Below are 27,060 nucleotides of genomic sequence, written 5' to 3' on the forward strand. Positions count from 1 at the left end.
GGGTGGACATGTGCAGGCCCTTGCACCTCCTGCCACCAAGTGGGTGCTGCACTGGACTCTGGTTCTTTTTTTTGCCTCTGTGGAATAGAAGTGGTGGCCAGTAACAGGGCTGGAGTGGCTTAGCTCTTAGCATTGACCAAGCACTAGCACCTCTGGCCTTGCCAGGATGGGGATGAGAGAGGAGTGAGGTCAGCCGGTTGGCTTTCCAGGCACCTTGGGTTTGCCTGCTGTGCATTCCACCGAGATGCAGGAAATCGGTTAAGGAGAAGCTTAAGGTATGGACAGTGACCAAGCCGGGCCACTTTAAGAGCTTCTCTCAGGCCTCCAAGAACCAGAGACAAATCAGGCAACATTTTGCCCCATTTAGGATTCCTTCTCTCCTGCCACTGCAGTGACTCTTAAGAGGTAGTTTCATTCTTGAATTAATATTAAAATTGCAGTTCCAACTCTCGTGTAGTTCTTATGACCTAGCTGGAACAGGAAGTCATATGGGAACCGAATGTGAGAATTGAACCCGCAGCTCTGAGCTCTGAGCCACTGTGCACATGTAAACACGGCTGTGGACCATCGCAGTATAACAGTTTTATTACAAGTTAGTGTTCACTTCCCTCAGACTATGAACAAAGGATTGCAGTTATGTGACAAAAGAAAAGTTCTCTCCTGCCAGGATTTGTGCCATCCTTTAGGCAGACTATGGTCACACATCAAACTCAACAAAAACAAGCACTGGTCTGTGTTAACAGCAAGCTTCCAGTTTTCTCAGACACCAACAAGCAAGTCTGGCCTTAATCCATTCTTTTGTTTCTCCCTTGCTTGGCTGATGTTCAAAAATTCACACTGCCAAGAGCTGTTTTCTTGAATGGGGCTAAGAAATCCCCCAAACTGTCTGATTAAAGAAGCCAAGATCATGTCAGTTCAGTGTTAGTGTTTTCCTTAAGATCTTGGAGATAACAGAAAACAAAAATGCCCAGACCAACTACTGTGCTTTCTCAAGATTAAAAGTAGGTATCACTGCTGTGGCAGAGGCCTGAATGACAAAGACTAATTAGCAGGTGAGGGGGTGCGGAGGCTGAAGGACAAGCATGAAAATACCTGGGGGAGCTGGGAGTTTATTAAAGGGCTTGATTAGGGCCACTGAGAAAATAAGTGTGTTGGCCTGAGGCTGAGGCATGCCAGTCTCTAGTAAAGCCACAAAGCCAAAGCCTGAATCTGGCCAAAGAAATGGATTGTCATTTTAACTCCAGTGAGGGCTGGAAGACTGGTAGCTGGTTATTAACACCTGGCCTGAGAGCTATTTATACATTCAAGAGTGTGACTAACAAGAAATGCCTGGTTAGTAAGTCACATTTGCCTTGCCCATCCTGTCATTTGGGCCCTTGTCAGTGTCCAGTGCTGGGGCTAGTGTTTTTCCAGAGGCCCTGCGATCTGCTGTGAGCAGCCACTTAGCAGTTTTAGGGATGGGCGAGTCTGGCAGCCGTGTTCCTTCCTGAGAGTGTGAGACTGGCCATGGTCACACTGCTCCCTCCCTGACAGCATTCCTCTGCAGAGAATACGCTGTCTGCTGGGAGCCAGGCCAAGCAAGGGGGCAAAACCGAAGTCCTGAGGGGGAATGCACTCTGGCTGGCATGCGGCATCCCACGGCCAGATGACCTAGCAAGTGGAATGAAGGTCTTCAAGGGGCATAGGTTGTTATGGTTCCTTTGCCCAGAGACTCACCATTGAGCACAACCACCTTCCCTAGCCAGGATTTAAACAAGTAAATAGCACGGGTGTCAGGGAGGGCAGACATATGGACAAGCCTCGGCCACTTGTACCCATGCCAGCACTGTGCGGGGTTCACAGGTTTATGGCCTTCCTGGTGCCTAGCTCCACACCTGTTACCAGCCTCTGGCATTATGGCCTGAGAGGACAGCATCCTGGAGGACCAGAATCCAAAGGTGCAATCCTGTTGGTCCCTGCAAGCTATGGGAGTGAGATGTCTCCTCACAGAATGCTGTTCACACCACAGGTCCCAACTTTTACATTCTTCCTTCCTTGATGCTCTTGGCTGGCCAGGCTGGCAAAGCTCAACTGCCTGGTTTTGAGGATTTTTTTTTTTTTAACTCTTTTTTTAATTTTTTTTTTCTTTTTCTCGGTACCAGGTATCAAACTCATGACCTCCTGCTTGCAAGGCAGGTGCTTACGTTGCTGAGCTAAATCCCCAGCCCCGAGGATTTTTTTTATTGCTTCCTCTTTATCCCCTCCCTCAGACTAATTCTGCTAGAGGAGATTAGGATCATAAAGACATCGGTCAGGGTAAATGACAAACCTCCTGAATATCAGTACAAAGTGCTTCAAAGACAGATCCCAAAGGTATCAAGACGGCCTGAAGGCTCTGGCTTCTCCAGGGCCCTTGCACTCTGAGGGGTAGCAGAAATGTCTAGGCCCTTTATTAGATTTAAAACTGTTAATTTCCTAAACTATTTAAAAAAATCATCAAACCTGTGCTTAGACACCTTAGGAAAAAAGAAGCCTCCATTCTGCTAAAGTCTGGGCTTCCACAGCACCAAAAGCCACCTTGCCGCCTAGAATAAAGCTTCTGGTGGGCCTCAACTGAGAAGGGGGCACTGAGCAAAGGGCTAAGGGAATGTTCTTGGCGGGAGGAGGGGGGGCAGACCGTCTACCCCAGAGCAGAAGCAGCTCCTCGTGTAGAAAGAGAGATCTGGAAGTGCCTGGGGCCAGGACAAGCCACGGCCCCTCGCTGCCTAGGCCCTCTGACCGCCCAGCATGGCCCATCATGCCTTCAGGTGCTGCAGCAAGACAGCCAGCAGCAGTGTGGGGTGGCAGCTGGGGTGGGCCTCCCTAGGGTCTTGTCAGTCACGATGGGCTGACTGGTGGCCAAGCTGCCGGTCGTCGTAAGTGCTGTAGCGCTTGACGTGGATGCGGCGCACTCGGTCCCGCAGTTCGAAGGTCTCCTCATCCTCACTAGGGGAGGCCTGGCTCCGGCTGCGGCTCGTGGCTTCCAGCAGAGAGTTGTCAGGGACTCGAGGAGTCTCGTAGAGCAGGACATTGAGCGTCTCCTCATAGATCCGGGCCTCTGGGAACTCCACCTGGGGTGAGGGTGTGGGGCCAGGTGAGGTCTCACCTCAGTGAGGCGCAGTGTCAGGGGTTGGCCCTGTGCTGCTGTGTAAGGAGAGCGACAGATGGCAGTCTCCCGAGGGAAGTGGGTCTGGAGGAGGTGTGAGGAGATTTCAGGCCTAAGGGTACCGAAGGGGAACACCAGCCTCGCGGGGCACTGCCTTCCAGGTGTCCAGGCAGTGGGCTTTCGTCTAAACACTCCCGTTTACTAGGGAGGGAACTTGGGGCTAAGGTTTCAGGGCTGCAGTTCCTGGATGTCAAGTGATGGTTAACAGCTATCTCTTCACCAAACGCCTGACATGCAGTGACCAACCCAATAAACCCGAAACACACACCTATAATCCCTGCTGTCTGGGAGGCTGATGAAGGAACCTGTAGATCAACACCAGCCGGGGCAGTGGCTCCGATCCCTGTTTTTATTTGTCTATCTTTGCAGTACTTTGGATTGAGTCCAGGGTGTCCTCACTGAGCTACAACCCCCCCGTTAGGTTTTATGTTGCACCTGGCTATTCCATTTCCTTTTACTGCTTACCTCGCCCCCTGTCGAAGAGAAACAGGACGGCAGTGAAGGCCTCAGAGTTATACTAGCAACCTTGCTGCGCCACAGGGAGCTTTTGTGCCCTCATCTAGCAGAGGAGAAGGGCGGCTCTGGCCTGCCAGCCTTGCAGGTATGCTGTGAGCGGTCGAGGGAGCTCACGCACAGGAAGACACTTAGAAATCTGACAGGACACACACTACCACTGCCACACCTCAGCAGCCCTGAGCCCTGACCCCACTGACGTGACTGGGAGCCTGTGCTAAGTTTCTCGCTCCTCCCCTTCTCTGCTGATCCCACTGCCAAAGCCTGCATGGGGAGCAGGCTCCCCACCTGTCAGCAGTCCTTCCTCAGCCTCAGCAGACTCCCACACAACTAGAGGCCTGCAGCAACCTGGGGGCCAAGACCATGCTGCTCGGGCCTCGATATCCTTAGCCCTTCACACCCACTCGGCCTCCCCAGGTGGACTGCAACTTGCCCAGGCCCTCAGGGGAGACAGCGCCTCTGGCCAGGACCCCTGCTTGCTTCCTGGTAGAAAAGGGCTGCTTTTGTAGAAATTGTCACCTGTGAAATGTCTGGTAACTGCAGGAGCTAAGGTGACTGATCAGGCGTGGAACAGCATTCTAACTCCAAAGCTCGGTGATGTCCCCCACGCCACACTGCTTTTCTAAGCACTGTCTCATTTCCAAATCTCTGTTAAATTCATGCTCTCATTCCGCTGTTTGCAAACAAGGAAACTGAGGAGAACACCACAGAGCAAGGTTGGGAAAGAGAACAGAATGTGAGGCCTTTTTGGGATCTTGTGGGAAGGGCTCAGCTGGGCAGCATGGTGCTGTGCACCAGGGCTCTGGCTGCTGTCCTGCCCCTGAGCAGAACAAGGCCACATACCTTGGTCTGCTTCTTCTCTGTGGCATACACGATGGAGGTACAGCACACCTCTGCCAGCTTACGGCCCTGGCCATAAAAGGACCAGCAGCAGATTTCGTCACCAATGACATCCTTGATGAAGAGCACTCGGCCATTGAAGCGCAGGGACAGCTTATCAAATAGCTCGATGTTTTTCAACAAGTGGTCATCGGAGTTGCTGAAAAACCCAGCGGGCCTGGAATGAGGTTCTGGCACGAGGGGGCGCTGCTGGGGCAGGATGGCTCTCCCCTCCCCACTATGCCCATCACCCTGAAGTCAAGTCAATGAAGACAAGTCAGGAGGGCGAGGGGCAGGGAGATACAGGGTTATGGGGCACCCTTGGAATCTGAGTGTCTGAGGAAAAGGGACTGAGCTGGTTCTAAGTTGTGTTAGAGAGAAGTGAGGGAAGAGTAGCCTCTCCATAAGCTGGAGGATGAGTCACACTGCTCCCTCAGTAGGTGGTGTTCTTCCCTTGGGGGTGACCCTGGCAATGTGCCGGCCTACGGGGACCATGGAGAGAGTGTAAGACTTGTGTATCTAAGGGTGGCCACAGGGAAAGTCAGTACAAGAGTCCAGAAGGTTTAGGGGGACTCCTGGCCCACTGGCTTCCCAACACCCTCCTCCCCTTGGTAAGCATAATCCTGACATGACACGTGTGAAGGGAGCAGTTCTTGTCCCATTGCTGATACTCCACAGGGCCCCGGGCCAAATCCCAAAAGCCTCTGTGCAATCCCCTTCTCCTCCCTCCTCTTCCCCTTAGCATAAGCGAGTCTAAGACCCAGATGCCATCCACACCAGGAGTATGAGCGGCTTCCCTCGGGCCTGTGGCCAGCCAGCCGCTTAGCCTCTCGACTGCTGCCCCCTGGGCAGGCCCCGCCCTACCTGGTGTAGGAGTACTTGTTGTTGCTTCTGTTGTACAGCAGCTTCACCACAGGCTGTGGAGGGGGAAGACAGTGAGCACCAGCCCCAGGCCCTGGCAGCCCCAGGCCGCCGCCCTCCGAGCTCCCAGTACCTTGGTGGAGGATTCGATGAGCCTGTCCTCCTCCCTCAGGGACGTGATGATGGGGATGTTGCACACAGGCTGATAGGAGTCCTTCTTGTCCTGGGTGGTACCCACACACAGAGCGGAGAGCTCAGCCAGGCACCCACAGCGCCCCTCTGCCTTAGCTACCCCCTACTTGGTAAGGACAGACAGACAGAGTTCGTGAAGCACCTGGTAACAGACACTGCCTGTTAGCAAGTGGAGGCGCCTGTCTAGGAAATCTGAAGTCTGCGCATCCGGGCACATGACTGAGGTAGGGCCTGTTCACCATGCTGAGTGGGACACCTGGCTACCAGCTTGCTGGACCACAGCCACACCTACTGTCCTAGCGGGTGTGGGCCCATCAGCCTCACTGCCAGCACAAGGAAGGGGGGGGGTAGCTCCCTATGCATGAGGCCCCTCCACCCCTGCCCCCGTACCTGCAGGGCCGTCTGGCACATGTTCACCAGCCCCTGAATGAGGTAATACTTTGCTTCAGCCATCAACTCCTTGATCTCTTGCCGGTTTTGAGGGAGGGTGATGGTGTCATCCCGGAGGTAACTCAGAATGGTGCCAAAGTGCTTTCCACATCGGTCTATAAGGATCCAGCCTGGAGTCAGGGATTCAGACAGGCCCCGCAGAGTTACTGTTTGCCTCGGAAGCAGGCAAAGGGCACCTGATCAGGCAGGTGGTGGGCAGCAAGGGATATACAGCCCAGGTCCAAGGTGACAGACACAGAAAGGACCTAGGGTCCATGGCTGCCTTCATCCTTCCTCCCTGCACGCAAGAGCTGTGTGCCTCGGGAGACGCAGGCCCATGAAGGTCTGACTCAGGAGCTGCAGCCCACCCTGGTGACCCAGAGACCACCAGCCCTTAGCATTCTCCCCTCTGCTCAGACTCAAGTGACAGCTTGGAGACTTCAGGCTCGAGGTGGCAAACTTATGGCACACACAGGCCGTGTCACTGAAAGTCCTAAAAGCTTTGCCATCACTGCAAGTCTAGTCCGATATGAATATTTAAAAGGTATGAAGCTAGGCATAGTGGCACGTGCCTGTAATTCCAGCATTCTGGGAGGCTGAGGCAGAAGGATTTCAAATTCAAGCCCAAAGCCTGGGGATACAGCTAAGCCTGAAGACCCTAGGTTCACTCTATCCATCTGTACCATCACAAAAAACAAACAAAGCAATAACCAAACAAAAAACAAATGGCTCTTCTCTCTAGAAAATAGATAAGCATATGACACTCTATGCGTATATACATATGTATTTTGGTACCGGGAGTCGAACTCAGGACCTTGCACTTGCCTGGCAGGCGCCGTGTCACTGAGCTATACTCCCGGCCCATCCTAGGTATCGTTCAAAGGACTCTGAGGCTCCTAAGGACAGGCGAAGAAGTTTTACACTCTGTCAAGGGGAAAGGTGAATCTGGACTCCAGATCCAGCAGGCCTAACCCAGTCCTGAAGTCACTTCTTCAGGGCCCTCTCTGCTCCCGCCCTGTCCTCCGTGCCCCGATGCCTCACCTTCCTTGTCAGTCAGCACCTCCATGCGCCCGCTGAACATGGCCTTCAGCATGGTGTCGTGCCGCGTGAGCGCCCGCACGGTGGTGTAGTACAGGGAGCCGCCCACGTTGAGCTGCACATACTTGTTGCCCAGCCCTCCTCCTTTGAAGTTGCTTAGCTTGGGCTTGGCCCCTGAGGTGGGGCACAAACAGGTGTCCCCAGACATCTCCCGCTGCAGGTAGATCACCACACGACAGGAGGTGGGCTTGGAAGGCTCCACTGTGGTGGAAGTGGTCACAGGTGAGGCCAGAGCCTCATACTCTCAACTCTGGGAGCAAGAGGAAAAATAGAAGTCAGCGGAACAGCGACCTCAAATGGCAGGATGACAGCAGTGGGAGCTCTGGCTGCAGTGACCCCTCTTTAAGGAGCCCAGCACTCCCAGCAGGCTCAGTCCCTAGGCACCCAGAAGAAAGGCTCTGCAGCTGTTCCCTTTTCTGCAGCAGGAGCACGGTCTCCCAGAGCCCTGCCGTGGTTACATCACCAGCTTGAGACTCCGCTCAAAACTGGGCGGCGGAGAACAGGCAAACTCTGGAATGAGGCAGAGAGGGGCTGGCGAACAGCTCACTGCAGAGACCTACACTTAGACCACAGCCCAACTAAGGGAGTCCAGCGTGCCTAGGGCCTCCCAGGAGCCAGCAGGACAGGATGCGCTTCCTTCCTCAAGACTACAGCCCAGAGGCAGCCTGGCCAGGGCTTAGTTAGCATTAGGGGAGGGAGCCGGGCTTCAGGAAGGAAAGAGAGTGTGGTTCTTGGAGGATGGAGCCAGACAGCTTGCAGGCAGCTGGCCAGTGTGCTTGGCAGAGGTTACCTGGGCACCCACTGGCTTTCCTGGCCTTTTCCTTTCTTGGCACCAGCCTTGCCCCCTGGTTCCTGAAATTGTCACCAGTTTTCAAGGCAAAATAACTACAGAATGGTTATTTTTGCTTCTTTTTCCAAGAGGGAGCCTAGCCCTATCTTCTCCTCTCTTCCCTCCCACTGAGAATGGGAGAAAGGACCAGAAAGACCAGATGACAAATATAAAAAAGGTTATGTGAAATTTGTGTGTGGGGGGGGCAGTACTGGGGATTTAATCTAGGGTCTCTGTACTGAGCCACATCTTCACCCCTTAAAAATAAAAAAAATTTTTTTTTCTTATATTTTGAGATGAAGTCTTGCTAAATCACTAAGTTGCCCAGGGTAGGTGTCAACTTCCAATCCTCTTGCCTCAGCCCTCTGGAGTGTTGGGATTATGAGAGAGTGCCACCATGCACAGCACAGGAATTAACAGGGTAATAGTGCACAGCTTTCTTGTAAGTGGCCTGAGGTAATATGGGAAGATAGTTTGCTGCTCTTGACCTAGAAAAACTCACAATATCATGCAAATCAAAGACAGTCAAATCTTCTTGCTCACTTTAAGAACACCTGAAACTGCCCAGGCCATCAAAGCTACGCATATCCGAAAGCCACCAAGTATATGAAGGATGTCACTTTAAAGAAGCAACTCCATGGAGCTGGTGGGTGTGCCCGGGCCAAACAATGGGGCCAGACAGGGTCAGTGGCCCAGACAGAGCGCTGAATGTTTGCTGCACATGCTTAAAAATGCAGAGTAATGCTGAACTTGGGGTTTAGCTGTAGATTCTCTGGTCACTGAACATATCCTAGTGAACATGGTACATAAGACACGCTGAGTACTTAAAGAGCTCATGGTTGCATTAACCCATTGGAGCACTGTCCCTGCCACACTGAGACCATCCTGACTGAAAAGGAACAAAACCAGTGAAGGAAGTTGTGCAGAAGAAAAAGCCCACAATAAAGTAAGCAAGAAAAAACTTATAGCATGGAAATGAATTAAGCATGAAACAAATGCAAATAAAAATTTAAAATAAATTCACAGAACCAAGAGATGAGGAAGTCTCTCTCACAAGTTACATCTTAGCCACACCCCACCACCTTGTCATTTATATTATTCTAGGTCCCAGAACTGTGGGTTCAACCAATAGTAGGCTGCAAGTATTTGAAACAAGCCAGGATGTGGCGCATGTCTATAATTTCAGCACTGGGAAGCTGAGAAGGTGGAGCATTCATGGATGTTGGTATCTGTAGAGGTTCTTAAAGCAATATTGTAAGACAAACATTTATTTTGGCTATCTAAAGAATCACTGAGGGGCTGGGGATGTAGCTCAGCAGCATAAGCACCTGCTGCTGGCAAGTGTGAAGTCCTGAGTTTGATCGCCAGTAGCAAAAAAAAAAAAAAAAAACCCAAAAGCCCCCACTAAAACTCAATGAAGAAAAACCTACAACAGTTACCATTCACTGCATGCTTGCTGTAAACCAAGTATAAACCAAGTCTAAACATTTAGTATATGACTTATTTGACTCATTTAGCAGTAGAACTACAGAATGCCTACTATGTTAAACAAGTGGGCATCAGTGGGGAATCATGCAAAGATGCTGTCCTTGTCTTAAAGAACATCACAAAGCTGGGCATGGTGGTGCCTATAATTCTAGCTCTTACGAGGCTGAGGCAGGAAGACTGCTCTGTGTTCAAGGTCATAGAGGAATACATAGTGAGATGCTGTGACAAGGGGAAAAAAACCAAGAACCAAAAACAAACAGACAAAATCCCCAAAGGACATTAGTGCCAGGCACTGGGAACAAAGAACAAATACAAAGAGTCATTTTCCTCATTCTAGAGGAAGGAAACAAGCTAGGTATGATGGTGTATGTCTGTAATTCCAACACTCTGGAGGCTGAGGGAGAAGGTCTGAAGTTAACTCGAGGCTAGCCTGAAGTACATAGTAAGATTATGGCTCAAAAAAAAAAATACATATATATATATATTTGGAAGCAAGCAGACAATTGTGAAAGGTGTAAGCTGATAAATGCAATGAAGAGAACAGTGATAAGAAGAGTGATTAGGAACAGGTGGTAATTTAGAGAGAGGGACAGGAAAAGCCTCTGGGAAGGTGGCACATTGGTATTCCAGGTGGAAGAGTAAGTACAAACCTTCTGTTCCAAGTTTTAGGAGCAGAAATAAGAACATGACTCCTAGTGTGGAGAAAGCAGGGGACAGGTAGTTTGATGCAAAGCTGGGGAAACCAGGCTGTAGATGACAGTAAAGAGTTTGGTAGGCTGAGGCAGGAGGATCACTGAGTTCAGCCTCCTGAGTGCTGGAATTACATTTGCCACTGCCCCTCAGCATTGGGTTTTTTATTAATTGTGATATAATTGCAATATAGTATGAAGAATCAACTGCCAGGCTTCAAGCAGTGATGTGGTCTGATTTCTTTATATTTAGCAAAGGTAACTGTGGCTAAGTAAGGAAGGGACTGTAAAGATGCATGAGAAGAAATGGGAAGGTCAGAGGAAGTGGTGGTTCTGGGAAAAAATGACACAGGCTCAGACCAGAGCAGTGGTAATGGAGACAGGGGAAAAACAAGTCAAATTGCCTCATTTCACACTCATAACATCAGAATTTCCAGCTGCTCATAATCTAAGCGCAAGTTGGAGGCATAGCACTGGTTTCCCCAAGTTTACTGCTCTCTGCTCCTCAACAGTGCCAGGTACATTTTAAGCTTTCAACATGTCAGTTTATCAGACTAAATTGTTCCTGAAGAGATTTATACAGAGCTGAGTGTGGTGGCATACACCTGTGATTTTAGTAATCTGGGAGGCTGAGGCAGGAAGATTGAAAGTTCCGGCTCAGCCTGGGCTATTCAAGAGATTTAGTGGGACTCCCCTTGCCCCCCGCTTCTTTTTTTTTTTTTTTTTTTTTTTAAGACAGTGTCTAGCTAAATAATTCAGGCCCATCTTGAACTCAATATGGTAGCCCAGATGGCTTTAAACTCAGGCAATCAGCTTCAAAAGTGACTTATCCCTTACCCTGCTTGAAGGTAAATTTCCCCTCAAGTCTTTAGTGCAGTAGCACTGTATTTTTTGATTGTTTTTTTTTTATACACTGGGGATCGAACTCACCATCTTGCACCCACTAGGCCGGCAGCTTATACCGTTGAGCTAAATCCCCAGCCTCCTGTTTTGTTTTTTGAGACAGTTTTGTTCTGTAGTTCAGGCTAACCTTGAACTCATTATGTAGCCCAGGCTGCCTTGAACTTGCAGTGAACCTCCTGCAATGCATGCACCACCACACCTGGCCGTTCAATTTCAAAATGAAAAAATATTAAAGGATTGGGGATCTTGTTCAGTGCAAAGGTCCTAAGGTCAATTTCTAGTGAGACACACACATTCACACTGCACATGCACATACATATTTAGGTAGGTCCCTGGGAAGAATGCTCAACAAGGGCCGGAGCTAGTCCTGTGCCTTTAGTGGTTTGTCCAGGAGACAAGAAACTACCCAATGACTAACCTATACTAGAATGGTATGAGGTCACCTGACCTTCTTTGCCCACCCTAGAGGAGTATGTCTAATTCTGAACAAGTTTTAGCAGACTAAATATCCCATAAGAAGATATTTCTGTGTTCAGTTCCAGTTTCCCTAAGATCAAAGAGAGCACACATACAGCTGGACCTGGTGGCGACTGGTCAAGGCCAGCCTGAGCAACTTAGTGAGACACTGTGTCAAAATAAAAGCCGAAAAGGGCTGGGCATACAACTCACTGGTAGACCTCCCCCTAGGTTCAATCCCCAATATCACAAAAAACCAAAATCCAAACCCCAAACCGCACGCCCCCAAAAGCAATACACACTCTCTTGCCAAGTCAAAGGAACTCAGCGGAAGGCTTGCCAAGACAAATCCTGAACTAATCTATTCTTTTCCTACAAAGCAATTGCTTTAAACCCCGGGTGACGTAAGGGCTGATTCCATTCAGACCAATGGGTTTCAGGAATCCCGTGGCAGGTGACGCCCCAGAAAGTAATTCCAGCGAGAATGAAGTTTCCACCAGTAGCCTCAGCGCTCTTCCTTCCGGACTCTGTGTGTGGCTATTTGGGGATGCTAGGGCTGGGGGCGGGTCCGTGTTTCACGCAGAGAAGCCAATGGGGACCCAAGCAGAACAAAAGACAAATAACTGCGGCGGTGGAAGGAGGTGAGGTCCTAAAGGGAAATGGATCCACAAATCCGTCAAATAATGGGGAGCGGCGGGTGAAAGGGAGTTCTTGGCTAAAGACCGCGGGGCCGAGCAGAAATCTTGCGGTGAATCTTAGGCTTCATCCAAAGGGTCTTGAGGATACTCAGCAACAACCAATCTCTCTGGTGGCCAGTGTAGGCTCCTTTCCAGCCCGCAGCCGTCTCTCACAAAACCAACATCAACTGACACTCACCCCTCAGTGGAAGATTTAAAATCTCCACCTTCCCTACCTTGTCCCGTGGCTTTTGCCCAGGTCCCGGCATGGGGTTCGAACACCTCTTTCCCTACGGCGGCTGTAGGTAGCTCTCACCGTCCCGGGGGCTCTTCTGCTTTCAGCTGAGTGGCAAGGGGACTCCGTACCGCCCCAGGCCCGTGGCCACCTGCCCGCTCGCGATCCCGGACTGTGAGCTCATATCCTGCGCCCGCCGACTCCTCCCGGCGGAGAGGCCAGCCCTGCCTACGCTGGAAACTGAGACTACAAGGCCCGTCATGCATAATACTTTTTCTGCGGGCGGAGACAGAATGCCCAGTTCCCCACCCCCACCCCGCCCCTCTTTACGACAAGGCAACTACTTCCGGAGACCTTGTTGGCGCAAAGGTCTCTGGGTCTTGTAGGCAGCTCCTGGACTCTGTTTCCCAATAGGCTCTGTGGGATGGGCGGGGGTAAGTGCTTCCGGTGTCTGGCGTGAAGTTGTGGGTAAACAGGTCCTGTAGCCGTGGCAGCTGCCGAGGCGGGCGGGTTGGCTGCAGCGTACAGGAGAGAGGAGCTGTGTGCCCACAACAGCAGCAGTTACTGGGTCGACAGGTAGGCCGTGACTTCGGGTCGGAGGATGCGGGCAGATTAGGGGCGAAGGGGATGAAGACAGGCTCCCGCTCTGTAAAGGCAAACCCAGGTCAAAAGAAACGTGAACGTTTTCCCTACGAAATTCTTAGGGAGTGGTTTCAAACCCAGTTTAGTTAAGCTTGGTGCGTTGATGTTCGCAACGATCTTATGAGGAAACTGCTGCTCGGGTAATACAAGGGGATAAGCACCAGCAATTGGGCTTCCGCCTTTTCTAACTTTTGCCAGGTGGATCCATCCCATGGATGGATCTTGTTCGTAGTGCCTAGCATGGATCTGGGAGAACCGAGGCACCAAAAGCGTGTCTATGCCTCGGGAGCTCAGTTCTGGATCCCCGCGCCCACTATTTTCCAGTGCTCAGTCACGTGGGTGGTGGGGAGTTGGGAAAGTCTCGAAGTCTTCTCCTGTGAACCTCTGTTTACATACCTCTTCCATCTTACTCATCTCGTTAAACTATGCTCTCCCGCCATACACTTGGTCCAAGCCAGATTTCTGGGAATCATGCCTCATTCTCTTGTTTACTCACCTCCAAACCCCCACGTTGTCATTCCATCACTAACCATACCAACTCAACTCAGAAAACGTCTCAACTCGGAACACTTGTTTTCACTTGCAAGTCTGTTAATGGCTTCCTGTTTTCACAGTCATTCATTCTGCATTTATTGAGTGCCAGTTATGTGCAGGTAGCCTGCAAGGTGCTAGGGTTGCAGTGAGGAATCAGGTAGTTGCTCTTTTGTTCCATCCAGTATAATCTCTAGGCCAAGACAGAGTGATCTTTTAAGCTGATAGTTACTCTGCTGAGAACCCACCAGCTGCCATTCCTGTTATAAATCCAAACTCATCTGGATGTGATGGTGTGTGCCTGTAATCTTAGCACTCTGGGAGGCTGAAGCAGGAAGTTTGCAAGTTCAAGTCCAACCTAGGTAACTTAGTGAGAGATCATGTCTCAAAAAAGAAAAAAAGGGCTAGGGATGTGGCTTAGTAGTAGAGCCACTGCCTTGCACATAAGGCCCTGGGTTCAGTCCCCAACACCCTTGCCCCCAAATGTCTGAGGATGTAGCTTACTGTTGAGGCTTTTGAAGCCCTATATGATCCAACTCTAGCTTTCCTCTCTGGCTTCATCCTGTTTCTCTCTCCATTTGATCACACTAGCCTTTAAGCTCTTGGGCAGATTTCCTCTAGCCTCAGACTCTTCCCACGATTTTCTTTCAGCGTAGAATATCTCCTTCTGCTGTCACTTAAACTTCTGGACATCCTTTATGTCTTTATTCAAACATCACTTACTTGTTTTGTTTTTTAAGATGGGGTCTTGCTATGTTTCAGTATGGTCTTGACCTCACTGGGTAGCCCAGGTTGGCCCTGAACTTCTGTTGATCTAGCCTCTTGAGTGCTGGGATTACAGGCATGTACCACCATGTCCAACCAAGCATCACTTTTTTTTGGGGGGGGGGTACTGGGGATCGAACTCACAACTGCTTGCTTGCAAGGCAGGTGCTTATGCCCCTGAGTTAAATCCCCAGCCCCAAGCATCACTTTTGTAGGTCTTTGTTGATACTCCTCTGTTGTATGAGTTTTGTTGTCATGCTGCATATTCACATAGCATCAGATGCTTTTCCACATCTTATCATCACAGTGGCTGTTTGTTTACTGTCTTTCTAGAGGCATTTTCTTCACTGCACTACCAGAGCAGGGACTCATTTGAAGGGAAGCAGTGGAAGTTGAAGCAGTGTTTCTTCCAGAATTGAGGCATCCTTTGGACCAGGAATGAAGGGCCAAAGACTTGGGGAGGCAGAAGATATCTTTGTTGGTTCTCTGTTGCCTGAGATAAAAATCTATACACCTTACCTTGGTTCACAGATTCTTTGATCTGGCCCCAATCCATTTTTCTAGCACCATTCTTTTTCCTTCCGTTCTTTGGCAGGACAGGCCCTTTCAGTGACACTGGGCTCAGGTCCATGGTGTTTTCTCTGCTAGGCACGCCTTTACCTGGCCTCCTTACTTGGTACGTTCTTGCTGGTACTTCATTCCTTTTTGTTTTCTGATAAGAGACCCAACTTGCATTCCTAATTCCAGAAACTGTACAGTATATTCTGGCATATATTTTAGCTAATATTACGTTAATTTTTTGTGATTTGTTTTTTAACCATAATTTTTTTGCTCTTGTTTTTTACATTTTAGTTTCTTTTTTAGTCTTTTGAAAACAGGTCTCACTCTGTAGTTCACATTGGCCTTGAACTTGCAATGTAGCCCAAACTGCCCTTGAGCTCATGGTGATCCTCCTGCCTCAGCCTCTTAAGTGTTGGGATCACATGAATATGCCTGCACCTCTGGACAGTTTTTTTTTTTTTTTTTTTTTAAGGAAAATGTATTGGAGAAAAGGAATAGAGAACAGTAATGGGGGAATGGGGAATAGGAATAGCTCCTGAGACAACAGGGGTCCTGAATGGGTTGCCACATCTGGCTTATATTTACCTCTGAGTTTTACTTCATCCAAGTTTTCTTTTGTTTTTTGTGTTATTCCAGTGCAAACCTGTTTGTGTCCTTTTGGGTACATAACTGGGGATTATAAACATGCTTCTAGTTCACAACTTAGGCCAGATGCCACTCACTTAACTGCTTTGTCCTCTTCCTGCTCTCCTTTGATGTTTCTGAAAAAGCATTTAACGCAGCGTATTTTTCAGCTTACATGTCTATCTTCCTCCAGCTGAACTATGTGCTCCTACGGGGCGGGCATCATGTGGCATTCATCTCTGTACCCCCAGCATCTAGCAGTCCTGGCATGTAGTAGGCACTCAAGAAATGTGTGTTGAATGAAGGATGTCTGTGCCAAGCAACTGGACTTTACTCTTTCCCGACCCTTGCTCCTATGACACACCTCCTCCTGACTGCCACTGTCACCCCTTCAGAGCAGAACTTCCCTAGGGAACCTCGGAGGGAAACAGGTGAGGCTGAGAGGTGGAGACAGAGGGAAAACAGGGGCCTTGGAACTTGTGGGGTTTGGGTGTTGGTGTCTGGGGGAAGGCATGGCCTGGGCTGGAGACATGTCCTTGGGTGATGGGAAATGACTGGGTGTTCGGACTGTTTTCTTTGCAGCCATGGCCAAAGACATCCTGGGTGAAGCTGGGTTGCACTTTGATGAGCTGAATAAGCTGCGAGTGTTGGACCCAGAGGTTACGCAGCAGACCATAGAGCTCAAGGAAGAGTGCAAGGACTTTGTGGACAGTGAGTACCTTTGCAGGAGACAGGACATCACTCATCTTTGATCACTTCCAGCTGCTCCACCCCAGCTCCTGCCTGCAGCTCTTAGCCTTGGCAGAATGCAGCTGCTGACTCCATGGAGGTTGAGCCTGACCTGAATTCCGTCCCCTCTTCTGATGCCCTCAATAGCCCCACATTGAGCCAACATTGGAACAGGAGGGGTTTTTAGATGTGCTATCTACAATTTTTTTCCCTATTTTTTTGCTCAAAAACCTTCAACTTCATGGGGCAGAACCAGTGGTTGGGGGCAGGATATGCAGTTAGGTATTTTGACTTGACTTCTTGGTGGAAATGGTGCTCTTAGGGCAGATTCTCCATTATTTGGAGTTAGACGTAATAAAGTTTCTGAAGCACCTCACCAAACTTAGTGGAGTTTGGGCTAGAAATCTCCAAGAAGTTGCCTGGCCCACAGGTATAAGATCAGTGTCAGTGGATAGAGCTGGATCTAGCTAGAATAAGTGATTCTGAGCCTTTTGGGGCTCCCTGGGCAGTGGAGTTTGAGAGGTTGCTTGGATTCCACTGCCAATCTTCTGTGATTGCTATGTAGATGCTAGATCTTAGGCTCCCCCAATAAAGTGGGGTTCCAGCCTACCAAGGTCATTAAAAATGTGAATGAACACCTGGCACTCAAATGCTAGGTGCTCTTTACTTTGGTTACAGGTGGAAAGTTCCCACCCCCACCGACACCTGTTGTGTTGTGTCCATGGCTACTTGAGGCCACATGTTCTGAGACAGTCCTTTGGGAACTCTTTTTGTGCTTCGTGTGGGAGGGAGGGTGGGTTAGGGTATGTCAGAACGGATCCACCTGGAGCCTGAGGTAACAGCAGGTGGCTGGCTTGGTGGTGGTTCAGGGTCCAGATATACTTGGTCCAGCTCTGGGTACCTGGCCACCTGCTGTAGGTTCACACTGAGCAGGGGAAACTTAAGCCAGAAGGCACCAGACTCTTTTGCTATAAACTAGAAGGGGCAATTAGCTCTACTCTCTTTGCATCAAGGGAATGCTAAAGATGAGAAAATAATTTATTTTTTGTTCTTTCTTTCCTCAAAAGAAATTGGCCAGTTTCAGAAAATAGTTGGTGGGCTAATTGAGCTTGTTGACCAACTGGCAAAAGAAGCAGAAAATGAGAAGATGAAGGTAAGATCAGCATGTCATCTATCTTGGCCTGGGACCTCTCAATTTGCTTATGGGTTCTCTTATTTGATTAAAACAAGATCTTCACTATTTCTGGTCCAGTTTACCTGCTGATCTCATAGGCCAGTCTACTTTGTCATTACTTTCTTTGACCTTCACATCAGCATGGATGGGTGGTTTTCTCCTTTCACAGTTGGAGAAAGGCTTGCATGGTGTAGATGTCTGGAGGAAGCATACAGAGCTGAATGTTGCTACACTGTAGGCCACTGAGTACTTGCAAGCATGGCTCTGGGAGTTCTGCTGGACCTCACTTGAGTTGCAGGCCAGTTCTCATCAAACACTTTGGGAGCAGTAGGTTAATCTTTCTGATTAAGCCCAAACGCCATGGGGCAGCACCTTCTTTGCCCCTCTGGAGACTGACATAACTCTGAAACAGCCCTTCTCCACTTTGAGGACTTCCTGCTGTTGGTGGGTTTAACACATTGTCAGTGGCTTGGACTACTGGTGATAGTACTGGTGATGACTGTATCATCAGGTCGCTTGACCACTGGTGGTACAACTGGATCTGATCACTTTTATCAGTCTTTTCACTAATAAAATTAATCAAAAGCCGCCTGATGCATGTATCACACCAGTGGTTCAAGTTGCCTGGCAGCAGGACATGGATTATGGCCCCTTTGTGACTGTGTTAATGAGGCCATGACCTTCTCTGGAAATACTGTTTCTTAGGCCATTGGTGCTCGGAACTTGCTCAAATCTATAGCAAAGCAGAGAGAAGCCCAACAACAGCAACTTCAAGCCCTAATAGCAGAAAAGAAAATGCAGCTGGAAAGGTAAGTCATATTGTAAACCTGGTTTACTCCACTAAATTCTGCTTTTCCTTGAATGATCACCTCATCTTATTCTTCATCATTTTCTGAGGAATAGCATCTCACTTACCTGATTTGGAGATTTTAAAAATAAATTTGATCTCAAGGAAAACTGGCTAACATCAAACACCTTCTAATAGTACTTTAAGCACGAAAGTTGAAATAGCAAGGGCCCACAGCTGCCTAGCCCTCCACAAGAGGCCCCTTCCCAGGGCTGCAGATTTCTCACGAGCGGCCCTGGGAAGGACTTTACCTGTCTCATTTCTCTTTCTTATCTTCACTAACTTCACCCTGAACTCATACCATTTCTTGCAATCATTTAAACCTCTATATTCTTTTGTAGAAGAATTAAGCCTGTGGTTTATTGCATCCTTTTCAGGGCTTCAACAATTTTGTTTTTCAGGTATCGAGTTGAATATGAAGCTTTGTGTAAAGTAGAAGCAGAACAAAATGAATTTATTGACCAATTTATTTTTCAGAAATGAACTGAAAATTTCATTTTTATAGCAGGAAGGCAAAAAAAAAAAAAAAAAAAAAAAAGTCCCTCCAAACCAAAAAACCGCTACCATTCCAGTGACCTGACTGATGACCTAAGTGTGTAATGAGGCGGTGTGTAAGGAGCGCAGCCCCAAAAGGCAGTAATACAAATCTGGGGGAGCTGGTATTAAGTTTTATCAGTGCTCAGCACTGCTGGTGGCCACACAGGGCAGGTCCTCACCTCTTGTATTCTTAGTATGAACTAAGCGGCCTGTAACCTTGCTCTTTTTTGTAAATTCACAATACTTTGGAAGGAAAAGCAATAAATTATTGTTTTCAAATCGTTTGATTTACCTTTCTTCCCCAGTGCCTTGCCATATGCTTAACCCCTTGTGATAGGACCCTGGATGGTCTAGCCCCTGTTCTACAAAACAAACCAGGCAGTGGCTGCAGCTATCTTTATTTAGACCAGACACACACAGATCACAGACACTATACCAACAGTCAGAGCAGTGTGGGTTCTAAGCACAAAGGGCAACACAGAATTGATGGGAACCTGCTGTTTTCCATCTTTGCAGGTAGGTCTGTTATTGGGTGCACTGGACTGACAAGACAGGAAGGACAGGACTGTATTAACAAGAGCAAAGTTATCCTTTAGGAAGCATACTTCCAGGTCAAGCTTGACATGCCACACTTTAAAGAGGATTATCTCAGGTGGTCTCTAAAAATAGGGAAGGCTAAGATTTTGAAATAAGACTACAAGTGACTACTACAAGTACAAAAAAAAAAAAAATTCTTGGGATGACCAGTTTAAGCCAGAAACAAAAACACTTTCCAGATGAACCTATTTCTGACTGAAAGTCACACAAGGGCAACCTTAAGGCTTAAACCTCTTGCATATTTCACTTTTTCCCCAGGGCTAGGAAGTAGAGAAGAAAAAAGTGAAATTTTTAATGACCATTAAAGATACATAGTTTCTAATTTTTTCATGAAAACTTGGGGAAAAAAAAAAAGATCCATAGTTTCTACTTTTAAAGTAGCCTGAAGCATTCCATTATTCATTTGGTTGACTAGTGATATCTATAGAGAATTGCAGTCAAGGGCTTAGTCATGGCTGCTGGCTCTGTAACAACTGAGAATGTGGCAAGCAGGCCATGTTTTATAGGTTACCAAGTCTGTGTTCTGGTCCTGCCTTTGTTCCTCCTGCACTGGATCTTAGGTACCACATTCCTGTAATATGGCCCACATACCCCCACCCTTGCTAAGTGGACATGACTCTTGTGCCACCTTGCTCTCAAGTATTGTTGCTCGTGTTTTCAAATGCCACTGAAGCCATGAGTTCCAAATAGTTTTTCTGTATTGAGTCTGAAAGATGCCCATATAAGGCACCTCTCTCCTTGGCCAGCAGTTATTTCCTCATTTTTTCTTTCTTTTATCCTCATGATTGTAGTAGGGGTTCCGCAACATGAAGACCAGCAGTGTAAGAGGGATGAGAAAGTAGGGAGCATAGATGCTTATGAGGGTGAGTCGTTCACTGAAAGTGTGAGGTCCTCGTCCTTTGAAACGACTAGTTTTGGAGAAATCGTCACATAGAAAGGAGGCAAGTATTGGAATTAAAGTTGTCATAGTGTGAACTGAGTAGATGATGGCGGGGGTACGGATCCACCTGCAGCTTCCTGCAGAGAGGGAGAGAAGATGGCTGTGTTCATGGATCATCTGGGACATCTCTACCCTGCCCTCCTCAATTGAGTCACTACCCCCTGCAGGCAGAAACTCAGAACAAACAGAAAACTGGATTTCTGCCGGTTAGCATGCAAACTTACATAGCAGCTGGGATCCTAGCTCACTGCCAAAGAACTGAGGAAGAATAATAACTTGGAAAAACCATCTGGCAGTAAAACTGTCGCCACCAGTGTGGCCTAAAATGTAAGCAAAGGGGAATCGCTGGCAGCATCTGTCTGTGAAGTAATCATATGTGGGCATGGATCCAATAACTTGCAGATGCCAGTGTGGGATCAGTATTTCCAGCTGTAGGAACTTGGTTACCCAAGTACAGAGGTATGGCCACTTTTTTTTATTCTTTTTTGGTCTTTTTCCTTTTTATTGGTACCGGGGATTGAACTCATGACTGCCTGCTTGCAAGGCAGGCGCTTATGCCGCTGAGCTAAATCCCTAGCCCCGGTATGGCCACTTTTATAAACATACTAAATAGCCAGGTGTGGTGTGCATGCCTGTAATCCTAGTACTTGGGAAGTTAAGGCAGGAGGATCACTGAGTTCAAGCCCAGGCTGGGCTTCACAGTGAACCTGGCCAGCTTAAACTACGCAGTGAGACCTGGTCTCCAAAAAAAAAAAAGTTTAATGTATGTGAACATTAAAAATATTTAAATGAGAAACCTTTTAGGGATTAGCTTGATGCTACTGCTTATAAATCAATAGGATATCATCCAAAGCAGGAGAATAAAGCCAATAATAAATTCTGTGTGTTGGGGGAGGAGGGATAAGGGAGTAAGCTCTTCTTTTACATGGCCGCTGGTTTCATGTGTATGAGACTGCAGACATTTGAGGCAGCTGTGCAGCCTGGCTGACCAGGGCATCAGCCTGAACCACACTGCTGTCTCTTTACTGAGTCCTATGGCACGCTCAAGCAAACTCCAGGAACTCCTTTTTCCTTTGGAGATACTTTCCCAAAAGATTTGTGAGAATGGGGGTCTTCCCACCATATACCAACCTTTGAAGAAGGCATATGCTGCAATGGGAAAGAACGGCAGCTGAAACAGCAGCTCACAAAACAGAAATGATGTAAACCACAAGGGGGGGTCTTCCATCAGGTAGTCTTTGAACTCTGCAGAATACCACTTCAGCAGACTTCTAACCTGAAAAAAAGACAATGAGCCCTGTAAATCACAGCGGCCTGGCTAGGACAAGCTCAGCAGCTCCTGAAGACACCCAGACCAAAAAAAGACACCCCCAGACAGTCCTCACTGGCTTTTGTGATCAAGCCAGATAGTCACTGAATAGAAACTCACTAGCTCTAATTCAAATGTTACTTTCAGTATGAAGTTTTCTTCAACTCTTTCAGTCCCTTCTTTGCACTACCTGGCATTTGTTCACAACTCCTCAACACAGATGCAGGAGTGTTGCTCACTGTCGAGAACAATGATAAGTATCTAGCACTTAGGCATTCTGATGTTTGCTGAATGAATGGATGTGCCATATCTGCCAACATCATTTTTTGTAAGGAAATGACAAGTATGAAAAGCATCCTGACATTTTCCCTTTGACAGCAATTGTATAACTCCAAAGATCATATTCCCTCAGATAGAAAAATACATTGAATTTCCTATTTTTGGTGAGGAGAAGGTGGTGATTAAAGGGATGGTAAATCTAACTTCTGTGGATATGTAGCTTATTTTTTACTTCTATCAGTATATATTAGTTGTACTTCCATCCATGCCTACTACATATATTAGTCATAATTAATCACCCCTGCCTGGGCATCTTGTGACGATGTAAATGTTGGACTTTGACTCCAACTTGTGAATGAGTTATTCATTAGTCTTTTTCTTTGTTTTTGGCTTTTCAAGACAAGAGTCTGGCTGTGTAGCCTAGGCTGGCCTTGAACTCATGATGATCCTCCTGCCTCAGCCTTCCAAATACTAGAATGACAGGTATGCACCACCATGTCTAGAATTACTTATTTTTAACTCCCTTAATTCTATTTTCTTTTGGAAACCAGTAGGTTATTTGTAGAAGAACAAACTGCTCCAAAGTGTGCAGCTTTTGGGCTACAGCAAGGCTTGAGTTAGCAGTTTTTAGCTCTAGCTTGGGCCCCATCCTTGTAATTACACTGTAAAAAGGGTACAGGTCAGGTTGATGTGGCTACATGGACAGGAAGGAGGCAGTAGAGTTTGAGACTGCCACTTTGTGCTTTATAAGAACTCAAAGCTTTGGAGTATGATTGTCCCAGCACCCATACCTTCAAAGCCAAGTAAGTGTCTTAACATGATGAATCAAGCTACTTTAAGAATTCATTTTAGGATGCTAAGTCCAGGAATACTTTCCTGTTAATTTTTAATCGGAAGATTAAGGTTCACTGTGAAATAGAGGCCTTGAGGCCACAAAGCAGCTGTGAGCAAATATCCAGAAACAAGCATTCTGTTAGCAAAATACTAATTTCAGAGAGTTCTGGCTAGATAACCAGTTTCTAGACCAGTGACCTCTAATAGTCCTTGATGTGAATTTGAATTCATGGCAACACTGCTTCCTCCGAAGCTCTTTCCAGGACATTAACATGGTAGGAAGAAATACATATAAAGGGTAAGTCACTGCCCCTCTCTGCGGCTCTGCTTCCTTACCTTATGTAAAAGGAGCAACTGAGACTAAATGCTTTCTTTCCTCTTTAGAAAGAACTAAAGGAAACTACCTGCTTGCAAAGATTTACAGCAAATCAGGCCTGGTGACACACACTTGTGGATCCCAGTACTCAGAACAGAATCAAAGCGAGGAGGGTCACCATGAATTTGAGACCAGTCTGGGCTACATAGTTAAAGGCCAGCCTGAACTGCATAGTGAGAGCCTATCTGAATCTCCAGGGTGCCCCACAAAAAGTTTTACCACAAAAATTGAAAGGCATTCTATACCATGTGAACTTCATTTTTTATTCAACATGTAAAGAATCTTTGAGAGTTATTCCCCTCCTAAATTAAGATTAACTTGTATAGCACTGTAATGGCTAAGGGCTACAGGTAAGATTGGCAAAATTTAATCTCATCACCAGGCTCTCCTAAGTCACCTGATGATGGTGGACTGAGGTCTGGACAAAGCATGAGTGGAAGAGAAGGCACAGGCCTCCAGGGAGTGGGGAAGAAATACTGAAGCCAGAGGCACCATGCCTGGCCCAGTGCTGGCTCCAGGCACAGCCCTTACTCTCACCATGCTTGTTTCTCTGTAAAGTACAGCCAGCAATAGCACCTACACCTTACTGTTGTTTTTTTTGGTCTTTTTCCATTTTATCGGTACCGGGGATCGAACTCACCACTGCCTGCTTGCAAGGCAGGCGCTTACACCGCTGAGCTAAATCCCCAGCCCACCTTACTGTTAAGATACAGTGACTTAATACACGTCATCTTTAGATCAATGACCAGCATATAAGATTACTTAAATTAATATGTAGCTCAAATTTAATCCTAGTAAAATCTCAGCATGTTTCCATTTATATCTGATGCACATTTGAGAACTTATCATGTTACCCATTAAGAGTCATCTGGCCAGGGTAGGGATGTATTGCTTGCTTAGCATGTCTGAGGCCTTGGGTTTGATTCCTAGCACACAAAACAAAAAGCAAAATAAAACAAACCACACAGAGTTTTCTAAATAGGATCTCCCTTAGATCCTGTATTTCAATAGGACAGACTGATTTTAGAGCCAGATGCGCACCTGTTTTTCCTTTCTTGAACAGGAGCAATTTATCCAGTTGCAAATTATATGTTTCCTATCTCCCTCCTAGATTCTATCCCAACTAAATTCTTTTACTGTTTTACAGTAAAAGCTTTTTCCAAGGGCTGGAGATTTAGCTCAGCGGCATAAGCACCTGCCTTGCAAGCAGGTGGTTGTGAGTCGGATCCCCGGTACTGATAAAAAAAAAAAAAAAAAAAAAAAACCAACCAAACAAACAAACAAACAAAAAAACAGAAACAAAAAAGCTTTTTCCAAGTGATTTGATTCAGACCAAGAAAAAAGTTTCATTTGCAAATTTCAGCCAAGCCATTATGTGACTTCTCATAATGCTTTTCTAGTTCTAGGAAAAATAGATGTTAAATTTTGGTATTTTCTGAAGAGAAGCTGGGACTGAAAGTTTTATTTTCCCCATAAAGAAGCAACAGACATATCATTCCACTCAAAGCAGTAAGAGTGAACAGGGATATAGACCTTCCAGGCCAGGATGACCCTTAACGCCTTCAGTCAGCAACATCACCTCAATTTGGGCTTCTGGCCTGGTCCTAATCCTTTTCTAGTATGTTTAAAAACAAAACAAACATAAAAACCCGATTATTATTATTAGTATTATTTGGTTCTGGGGATCAAACTCAAGGCCTTGCAATGTCAGGTACATATTCTACCACTGAGCTATTCTAGACTCAAACCAGAAATTTTTACCAACAAAATATATATATTTAAATAGGATTTTTATGATGTTGGCACATTGTAGCTTGTTTTTGTTTGTTTTGAGACAGGGTCCTGGTATGTAGCCCAGACTGGCCTCAAATTCCTGGCAATCCTGTCTCAGTCTTCTGAGTGTTGGGATGCTTTAAAAAAAAAAAAAAAAAAAAAAAAAAAAATATATATATATATATATACACACACACACACACACACACAGAGCCAGGTATGGTGGTGCACGCCCATAATTCTAGCACTTGGAAGCCTGAGGCAAGAGAATTACCCAGAGTTCAAGGCCAGCGTGGTGTACATGGTTCAAGCCCAGCCTTGAGTGACTCACACTATGAGAGGAAAAAAAAAAATAAAAAATAAAAAGCTGTACACTACCCATTAGTTGCCCTAAAGAAAGGAAAACCTGCTCTTACTCTGACTTTCAAACCCGAGTCTATTTACAGTCTCTTTAATACTTGGTAATTAACATATTTGCTCCCTTTAGCCATTCCAGACTTACTAGCTGTTCTTTATTCCTCCTGACTGCCATTCTCCCTCCTTGCTCACCACTCGAAAATACAGCTAATGCCAGGAATGGTGGCGTGCTCAGGGAATCCCAGACACTAAAACTTGAAAGAGACCTAATTCTGCTCAGATTTTTTTCTTTGGGAGGACTGGGATCTTAAAGTTCTTTGGAAAATCAGCATCAGAAAGAATCCAACATGTGATAATGGTCACTGGTTCATTCAGGGTACTTCTTTCAATCACTGAAAACTAACCACCGGCGCGACCGTGGGTGCCTCAAATTCCTATTTTTTTCTATTCTTTTTTCTGTTTTGCTTTTTTAAAATAAGATTTAAAAAAATGATTTTAAAGAGAACAAAGTAGCCGGGCTGAGGCACAAAGATCTCAAATTCGAGTCTGGCCTGCGCAGTTTAGCGAGACCCTATGTCAGAAATAAAAAATAAAAAAGGGGGCTAGGGATTTGGTCGGCGCGAAGGGCTTGGGGCTTAATGCCCACCACGGGGAGGAGCGCGCGGAGCAGAGCGCCTGTCCTCGGGGAGGTGGGCGTGGGGCAGACGGAAGACGCCGAGTTCAAGCTAGAGGTAAGGAGCGCGTGGAGCCAGGAAAGGGGAGGGACAAGGGAACAGAACTGGCATCTGGCGGACGAGGTGACCCGGCGGACGAAGAGCGCCAGGGCTGCGCGTAGCGGGGCTTCAAACTCGGCGGCCCGCCGCGTCCGTTACCCATCCGTCGCTCCTCACCTGGTCAGGGAAGAGTTCGCGCGGCAGCAACCCCTGCAGGTCCAGGAACAAGGTGATGGGGATGTGGGAGAGGAAGTAAAAGCCGAGCAGGTACTCCACGCAGCGCCTGGCGCTCACAGCCCCCATGTTGCGGTCTCGGGCGGAAGAAGCCAGACCAAGCCCACCAGAAGTCCAGAGGTGAGGAAAGGCGGTGAGCTCGCGCGCCAAAATGTCCCGCCCCCTTGAGATCACGCAGGCCGCTCCATGGCTGGCTAAGCCGAGGAGGCGGGACTCCTTCAGAGCATGCCCATTGGTTCCTCTGAGTACAACGCGTTCTGCGAACTTCCCATTTGCTGTTGGGAGAGCCGCGTGAGTGGGTCGTACTGCGCGGAAATCTGGTTGCTTGGAGATATGGGGCGCACGTAGGCGCGGATTGGGTAGAGTACTGGGCTGCTCAAGCAGTTCTTTTCTCGGTGGCCCCTGTCACCTATTTGCTTCTGTTCGCTTTGCCCGCACAGTTATGTGCGGGGCTATGGGGCATGTGGAGCTGACCTTCCTTACGCCTTCAGTTTGTCGGAGGCGGCAGGCTGGTCTTTTCATAATGCTCCCTGTCCGCAGGGTCAACTCGGTGCGAGTTGAGGGCTTGGGGAAGCATTGTGAAGGATGGAAAAAGCTAACCAACCTCAAGACAAGTGTCTTAGTTACTTTTCTCTAGTTGCTGAGACAAAATACCCGATATCCAAAGTTAAGGAAGGAATGGTTTATTTAGGTCACGTTTTGTGAACGTTTCAGTCCGTACTCGGCAGGCTCCAAGGCAGTGTGGCATGGCACGGGGACATGGTTCACGGCGGCAGAAGACAGCAAAAGCAGCAACAGCAAAAGT

At 47.5% G+C, this 27,060-nt stretch overlaps 3 protein-coding genes across 7 annotated transcripts; 1 reads left to right on the top strand and 2 right to left on the bottom strand.

The window, feature by feature from the left end:
* Positions 1-567: 567 nt before the first annotated feature.
* Positions 568-12,685, bottom strand: Tnfaip1 (TNF alpha induced protein 1). The gene is made up of 7 exons (XM_003469739.5): positions 12,435-12,685; positions 7,100-7,406; positions 6,020-6,189; positions 5,571-5,660; positions 5,441-5,493; positions 4,541-4,736; positions 568-3,089 (listed from the first exon to the last, which is right to left on the bottom strand). The coding sequence occupies exons 2-7, from the start codon at positions 7,302-7,304 to the stop codon at positions 2,853-2,855; spliced, it is 951 nt and encodes a 316-aa protein (XP_003469787.1). The 5' UTR covers positions 7,305-7,406; positions 12,435-12,685; the 3' UTR covers positions 568-2,852.
* Positions 12,686-12,850: 165 nt separating this feature from the next.
* Ift20 (intraflagellar transport 20) lies at positions 12,851-19,122 on the top strand. Of its 5 annotated transcripts, none has more exons than XM_003469740.5 (6): positions 12,851-13,009; positions 15,750-15,987; positions 16,139-16,267; positions 17,353-17,438; positions 18,165-18,268; positions 18,708-19,122. In XM_003469740.5, the coding sequence occupies exons 2-6, from the start codon at positions 15,912-15,914 to the stop codon at positions 18,787-18,789; spliced, it is 477 nt and encodes a 158-aa protein (XP_003469788.1). In that variant the 5' UTR covers positions 12,851-13,009; positions 15,750-15,911; the 3' UTR covers positions 18,790-19,122. The 5 variants fall into 5 exon arrangements, with proteins under 5 accessions (XP_003469788.1, XP_013007612.1, XP_013007610.1 ...); XM_013152156.3 differs by having other exon boundaries at positions 12,862-13,009; positions 15,808-15,987; XM_013152157.3 differs by having other exon boundaries at positions 12,870-13,009; positions 15,952-15,987.
* A 103-nt stretch (positions 19,123-19,225) lies between these two features.
* Positions 19,226-26,423, bottom strand: Tmem97 (transmembrane protein 97). Its single transcript, XM_003469741.5, has 3 exons — positions 26,199-26,423; positions 21,512-21,656; positions 19,226-20,457 (listed from the first exon to the last, which is right to left on the bottom strand). The coding sequence occupies exons 1-3, from the start codon at positions 26,322-26,324 to the stop codon at positions 20,198-20,200; spliced, it is 531 nt and encodes a 176-aa protein (XP_003469789.1). The 5' UTR covers positions 26,325-26,423; the 3' UTR covers positions 19,226-20,197.
* Positions 26,424-27,060: the final 637 nt, after the last annotated feature.

This window comes from Cavia porcellus, unplaced genomic scaffold (assembly GCF_034190915.1).
Source record: "Cavia porcellus strain 051 isolate PalLab524CR breed Dunkin Hartley unplaced genomic scaffold, mCavPor4.1 scaffold_6, whole genome shotgun sequence".
Classification (NCBI taxonomy): domain Eukaryota; kingdom Metazoa; phylum Chordata; class Mammalia; order Rodentia; family Caviidae; genus Cavia; species Cavia porcellus.

Coding starts and splice junctions, on each gene's coding strand:
- Tnfaip1 (XM_003469739.5), bottom strand. CDS start 7,304: ATGTCTGGGGACACCTGTTTGTGCCCCACCTCAGGGGCCAAGCCCAAG. Junction 4,737..5,440: donor AACAAGTACTCCTACACCAG/GTAGGGCGGGGC, acceptor TGGGTTTTTCAG/CAACTCCGATGACCACTTGT. Junction 3,090..4,540: donor CAGAGAAGAAGCAGACCAAG/GTATGTGGCCTT, acceptor CCCTCACCCCAG/GTGGAGTTCCCAGAGGCCCG.
- Ift20 (XM_003469740.5), top strand. CDS start 15,912: ATGACACACCTCCTCCTGACTGCCACTGTCACCCCTTCAGAGCAGAAC. Junction 15,988..16,138: donor GGAACCTCGGAGGGAAACAG/GTGAGGCTGAGA, acceptor TTTTCTTTGCAG/CCATGGCCAAAGACATCCTG. Junction 17,439..18,164: donor CAGAAAATGAGAAGATGAAG/GTAAGATCAGCA, acceptor ACTGTTTCTTAG/GCCATTGGTGCTCGGAACTT.
- Tmem97 (XM_003469741.5), bottom strand. CDS start 26,324: ATGGGGGCTGTGAGCGCCAGGCGCTGCGTGGAGTACCTGCTCGGCTTT. Junction 21,657..26,198: donor GCGAACTCTTCCCTGACCAG/GTGAGGAGCGAC, acceptor TCTTTTTTTCAG/GTTAGAAGTCTGCTGAAGTG. Junction 20,458..21,511: donor AGCATATGCCTTCTTCAAAG/GTTGGTATATGG, acceptor CCCTCTCTGCAG/GAAGCTGCAGGTGGATCCGT.